Genomic DNA, 6699 nt, shown 5'->3' on the forward strand with positions numbered 1-6699 from the left:
AGTTAATTTTTTAAATAAAAATATTTTTACTTTAGGCGTTATCACATTATAGAAAACTTTTTTTTTATATGTAGTGTTATTTAATCAACACTATTCGATAGCGTATACAATATGCTAGAAAACAAAAAAAAAATCGTTCCATTTGCATTATTAAAAAATAAGGATAGCACAGAGCGGAACGTAAAAGGTTGTTACAAACGTCAATTATGCCTTGGCGGTATTTGGGTAGTACAGCGGCTGAGACGCCTGGCGGCGACGGGTAAGGCCGCGGGTCTCGGGCCGCTGGCGTTCAAAGGGTTAAGGGCCAATAAATTAAATTGGAAAATAAGACATTGAAATTGATGAGATCACAAGAAAATTAATTAAAAGTAACAAATATAATATTAAAAAAGGTAAAAAATTTGGATTATTAAAATTTAATTAACACCAATTTGGTACTTTGGTTATTATCCAGAGGCCACTCTGTCACTATTCTAAATATTTGTTATAGGCTATTTAAGTAGGTTTAGGTTAAGTAACCATAAATATGTAACTAGTACTGAACGTCAGACCAACAAGGGTGTGCCACCCCCTGCCTACTTTGACTGGAGAGGGCTGGTTCAGAGTTGCCCTTCCCTTCTTCCAGGGAGACATGACTTTGAGATGTAGTGCCCTAATTCTTCCTCGAATGGATCTCAATAGGAGGCGGTTCCCTACTCCCCTAAACCTTACCCATTCTGAATATCCTGTCACTCCGGAAGCAGTGCAAAGGTTCTTACAGGACTAAGTGCAATTTATAAGCTTCTTGTCCTAAGAAAAAAAATGTTTGTGAAAAATACAGGGAGCGCCAAATGATCTGACGGTTTTATAATGTAAACAACTCAAACATTTAAAGTGGTACAAAGTGTTTTTAATTGCAGACTAGCTGACCCGGTGAACTTTGTTTCACTTACCTCTTAACATAAAACCATATTAATTTAAACCCTAATTATGTATTTGCAGAACCAGTAACGTTATAAAGGCATCATAATCATAGTATAGGCCATGCTATGGCATCTTAGAACTGTTCAAAATTCAAAGAATACAGCGCCTTCTACACCGCAGCTGTTGAACAATGCCACAATAATTAATAAAAAGAAACATAAAGGTGTCTTTTAAAAAAGTTTTTTAAAATTCTGTCAGATCGAGTGTCAGATCGCTTTGTTTTTATAATTGGCTGAATTCGTTTGTAACGTGATAGTCACTTTCTTTTAAATTGATTGATTGATTTGTTTTTATAGAAGAAGAACTTTTACAATGCATTGCCCTTTTGGGAAAAGTGGATAGGAACAGCAGAATAAAACAACTACCTGTCCCAGTTGCACTAAAAACTTTTTAAGATGCGACGAATGTTTGACAATAAACCGCTGATACTTTCAACTTTTGTATCAAGTGCGGTCACAATTTGAGCCGCATAATAAGAATTAACAGGGCCAAGGAACAAAAATGACAAACAAACAAAGTGAAACAGCAATTGTTATCAAAACCGAAGTTCGTTCTAAACAATGCTATCAACATCATCTGAAGGGAATAACATTTTCAGAACTTAATTTAAGTGGGTGAAGAATTAAAAATATTTGGATGAGATAGAAGAAAATCAGGAGCACAACATCGGCAATATTCTGGCTGTACCAAACTTGTCCGAGTCACCGAGGCCTTCCGCCACGCCGTCAATCTCGTTGGATGAAATAGGAGAAAGTCAAGAGCACAATATCAGCAATATTCTGGCTGTGCCAGACTTCTCCGAGTCACCGAGTCCTCCCGCGACGCCGTCACGTTCCTAGCGAGCAAAGTGAAGACATCATTAGCAAGCCGGGTTTATAAGTGATTTTGATATAGAGGTGGAGTTTAACATTTAATTTTTAACCCTCAACATTCGAAAATTATATTTTTTAAAGATTCAAGTGCTGATTTTTTCAAGTGCCGAGAAATTTAAGAAAATATGTTTCTTACCATAAAGACTGATCAATATATGTTTAATTTGATTTGTCGGCACCATAATCGATTTCTGGATCGTAGGAGAATGCTGCTCGTTCCAGGTTCACAGGAGCAATGCGTTTGCGGAATCGGTCAATTTCCTTTTTCCCGGGCTCGCTGCTGCTGAGATCGATGTGCCCGAACCCGTTGCATTCTTTGTCTAACCACTTCATTCTGATTTACTGTAGAACGCAAATGTGCAATACCAATACGACTGTTATCATTGTCAGTCTCTTGCTGGTCATCAGTGCGATTTAGCGCGTGAGGTAGCTCGCCGCACATTCGATCTACTTCGACGACCTATATTAGGTCGTTTTTCTTCTCGGCATTGTAAAGCAGTATCTGATATTAATGTTTTCTTGCACTAATAATGTTTACCTATAATGGCGACAGCTTTTTTACCAAAAATTGCATCCCGGGGGGGGGGAAGGGGGGGGGGGGGGGGGGGGTTAAACAAATGAAAACTGAAAAACCTTTATTTTTGTTTTTTGTTAAGGGGGGTTTTAAAGGTTTAATTTTTAAGTTAAACAGGGAAATTTTTTTCAATTTAAAAGGGGGGGTTTTTAAAAGGGGGTTTAAAAAAGTTTTTGTTTGGGAGAAAATAAAAGGGGTATTTGGGTTTTAAATTTTTTTTGGGGGGGGGAAAGGGGGGGAGTAATATTTTCCATATTTAAAATTTTCCCCGGGGGGGGCCTTCCAGGAAACCTTTCAAAGGGGGACCAAAAGGGGGTCCAAAGGGGCGGGGGGGGAAGGTTTAGTTTTAAAAAGGGGGAAGGAATTAAAAAGGAATTTAAATTTTTTTTTATATGGGGGTAATTTTTGGGGGATTTTTATTTTAAAATTTTTAATAAAAATAAAAAAAAGGTTGGGGGGGGGAAAAGGGGGGGGTTTTTGGGTTTTTAAGGGGATTTGTTTAAAGTTTAAATGAGGGGGTTTTTTGGAGGGAATTTTTTAATTTTGAGGGGGAAATTTGGGGGGGGGGTAAAATTTTTTTAAATTTGGGGGGGGGGGGGAGGGGGGGGGGGGAGGGGTTGGGGGGGTATTTTTGGGGGGGGGGGGAAATTAAATGGTTTTTGGGTTTTGTTTTTTTAATTTTTGGGGGGGTTTGTTTTTTTTGGTTTTTTTTTTGGGGGGGGTTTTTTTGGGGGGGGGGGTTTTTTTTTGGGGGGGGTTTGGGGGGGGGGGGTTTTTTTGGGGGGGTTTTTGGGTGGTGGTTGGGTGGGGGGGGGGGGTGTGGGGGGGGTTTTTTGTGGTTTTGTGGGGGGGTGTGGGTGGGGTGTGGGTGTTTGGGGGTTTTGGGTTGGGGGTGTTGTGGGGGTGTGGGTGGTGGGGGGGGGGATTGTGGGTGGGGGGGTTGGGTTAATGAAGGAGGGGTTAATTGGAGGGGGAGGGTTAGTGGTTGAAGTGGGAGGGTGATGGTTGGGGGGAATTGATGTGGGATGGGTGAAGGGGGTTGGGGGTAGGGGTATGGAGAGGATTTTTTTAAAAAGGGTTGGGGCCCGATAACCCACTTATTTTTTGTTACGCCCACATGCCACAGTGAACCTTTGGGGACTGTGAAGAGGGTCGTTCATGGCATTTCTTCTGGATTGGGTTTTCTGACCAATATTGGAAAATTTCCTGTTTATTACACAACATAACCATTCAAAAGAAAAGGGGGAAGCTTCGTATCGCTCATCAATGAGAATTTGTTTCATCGGGGGTACAGGAGCAGAGAGACGAGCGGTCGTGGTTGCTCTTGGGGGGGGGGAAAATTCAAGTGGGGGCCGTTTGCGTTAATCACGTGGGGCTTCAAAGCTGGTTGGGCACGATGAGCCGATGTTGGTTGTACGGGAGGGGGATGAAGGGGGAATGCAGGGTAGTGGGGGGGGGGGTACCTTATGGGGATATTCTTATGGGGGGGGACCGTAGCGGGGGAGGATGTATGAGGCTAGAGGAAAGAGTGTGTGGTGGATTGGGGGCATGGGGAAGAAGGTGGGAACGGGGGGGGCGTTCAATAAGACTAGCTCAATCCTCTCGACGTCTCTGGGCGTCCCGTGCTGACCTTGGACAGCCAGTTGATTTTCGTTTTAAAGCGGAACCCGTAGCTCTAACAAGTTACCCCACCCACAGCAAAATGGTGTTTCGAGTTGGGCACTTTCCTCTTTGGAGGCCGGGGACATTGAAGGACGTCTGCGGGGGGCAACTGGGCCCGGCGTGGGGGGAACAGCAACAGACACTATCGCGCGGGGGGGGGGGGGGGGACTGGTTTAAAAAATGCTTGGCCCACAGGAGCGAACGGGCACAGGGGGTGCGCAGGGGGGGGCCGGGGGGGGTGGGGGGGGGGGGGACCTCCACGGGGGCAGAATGGGGATACTTAAAATGGACACGAAAGGAGATAGTGAACTCGACAAATTTAACAATAATAAGAAAATAAAATAGATGAAAGGGGGGGGATAAGGAGAGGATGGGGTTTAAGGAATGTTATGGGGGAGGGAGAATGGGGTGTTGTTAGTGGCGAGAGGTTTGTGGTGGTGGTTGTGTTATTTTTTTTGAATGGTAATTATTGGTAGGTATGGGGGGGGGGGGTGGGAGGAGAATATGTGTGGAAAGGGAGATAATAGATAGTATGAGAAGGTTAGAAGGGGGAGAAGAGGGTTTTTAAGTTAGTGGTGTATAATATAGTAGAGGGGAGAAGCAGGGGGAGATGTTATGATAAGATTGGGAGGATGATAATTAATATAGGGGACAAGATGGGGGGGAAATTTAGATACAAGGAGAGGTGGAAATGGGGGGGGGGGGGAAGGTAGGTGAATAAAAATAGTGAGAAATAAATAAGAAATAATAGGGAAGGGGAAAGATAGTGGGTGTAATGAGGAAAGAGGTGGGGTGAGGAGGAGAAGATAAAGGAATGGTGTTATGGAGGATTGTTTTATAGTGTGGGGGGGATGTTGGTATTGTTTTTTTTAAATGATGGAAAATGGGGAATGAAAAAGAGGGGAGTAAAAGGGGGGATATGGGGGGGGAGGAAATTTGGGGTAATTGGATGTGGGTTTTGGGTAGGGGAAAAAGGTGGGGGGGGGGTTGAAAGATTTTTGTTGGTGTAGAATGGATGGTTGTGTATATGGGGAGGTTGGTGGGGGGAGTATTTTGTGGGGGGTAATTGGGGGTTTGGGGGGGGGGTGGGTTGGGTTTAGTGGTATTGTTTGGGGGGGGTAGGGGGTATTGTGGTGAAATGTGGGGCTTTTAGTGGGGTAGGGGGGGTTTTGTTGGGGTTTTAATGATGTAAGGGGGGGGATATGTGTGGGGGGGGGGGGTTGTAGGGGTGATATGGGGGGGTGTGGGGTATTTTGTTTGGGGGGGGTAGTTGTGTTTGTGTTAATGTGGAGGGTGGGGGGGGTGGGTTGTTGTGGGGTTTAGTTTTGGGGTGTTGTTGGGTGGGTGGGTGTGGGGTGTGTTGGTTGGTTGTTGTTGGTGGGGGGGTTTGGTTTTGGTGGAGGTGGTGGTGGTGTGGTTGTTGTGGGGTTGGGGGGTTTGTTGGTGTGGGTTTGGGTTGGTGTTGGGGGGGGGGGTGGGGGGGTGATGGGGTGGGGGTGGTGGGGTGGTGGTGTGGGGGGGGGGGGGTGTGGGGTTGGGGTGGGGGTGGGTGGTGGTTGGGTGGGGGGGGGGGGGGGTGGGTGGGTGTGGGGTGTGGGGGGTGTTGGGGTTGGGGTTTTGGTGTTTGGGATTGGGTAAAGAATAAAATTTTTTGGGGGTTTTTTGTTTTGGTTTTTGGGTTAAGGTAGGGGTATGGGGATGGTGGACGGTTTTTTTTGGTGTTATTAGTTATAGGCAGTAGTCCCGGTACTACTTTACTTCTAGTATAAACTCGTCTTATCTTATCATGATAAACGCGCAGCCCTTTATCTTTTTGCCTAATGAAACCCTTTGCCTTAGTTCCTGGGGCTTGGACTTTGCAGCAGCTCGGAGTTTAAAAATTTTTTTTCCCTGATAGAGCAAGCAGATGCGCAAAGCGCTGCCGCAAAAGCCGGGAAAAAAGGCAATCGCGTGATTCTGAGATTTTGAATAGGGCAAGCTAGGGTCTTTTTTTTAGCGTGTGCAAAAAAATAAAAACAAAAAAACAAAAAAAAAAAAAAAAAAAATGATTTAGTGGGGTTTGGTTGGTGGGTTTTTTTTGGGGGGGGTGGGTTGGGGGGGGGGGGGGGTGGGTTGGGGGTTGTTGGGGTTGTGGGGTTTTTTTGGGGGTTTGTTGTGTATGGGGGGGGGTGTTGTGTGGTGGTGTGGTGTGGTGTTGGTGTTGGGGGGGGGGGGGGGTTGTGGTGGGGGGGGGGGGGGGGGGTTGTTGGGGGGGTTTGGGGGTGGGGGGGGGGGGGGGGGGTGGGGGTGGTTGGGGGGGGGTTTGGGGGGTGGTTGGGGGGGGTGGGGGGGGGTTGGGTGGTGGGGGTTGGGTGGGTGGGGGGTTGGTGGGGTGGTGGTGGGGGGGTGTTGGGTGTGGGGTGGGTATTTGTTATGGTGGGAAATTTAAATTTGAGGGTGGTGGATGGTAAGATTTTATATATTTGGTATATGTGGTTAGGGGGGGGGGTTGGTGGGGGTGTTATTGTGGGGATTTAAGTTGGTAATGGTGTGGAGGGTTGGGGTGGGGGTAATGTGGGGGGTATGGGTGGGTGGTTGTGGGTTGTGTGAGTATATGGGGGTGGGTGTGGTTTGTGTATTGGGGGGGTG

The 6699-nt window shown here is 46.3% G+C and overlaps 1 protein-coding gene across 1 annotated transcript; it reads right to left on the reverse strand.

Moving 5' to 3' along the window:
* Nucleotides 1-3178: 3178 nt before the first annotated feature.
* LOC124371240 (protein TRACHEARY ELEMENT DIFFERENTIATION-RELATED 7A-like) lies at nucleotides 3179-5591 on the reverse strand (the record flags this gene model as incomplete). Its single annotated transcript, XM_046829577.1, has 3 exons — nucleotides 3179-3549; nucleotides 4994-5006; nucleotides 5568-5591. Coding segments are annotated over 3 exons (408 nt in total), but the record flags the coding sequence as incomplete, so codon positions are not given.
* Nucleotides 5592-6699: the final 1108 nt, after the last annotated feature.

The sequence above is a fragment of the Homalodisca vitripennis genome, unplaced genomic scaffold, assembly GCF_021130785.1.
Source record: "Homalodisca vitripennis isolate AUS2020 unplaced genomic scaffold, UT_GWSS_2.1 ScUCBcl_1151;HRSCAF=4421, whole genome shotgun sequence".
NCBI lineage: Eukaryota > Metazoa > Arthropoda > Insecta > Hemiptera > Cicadellidae > Homalodisca > Homalodisca vitripennis.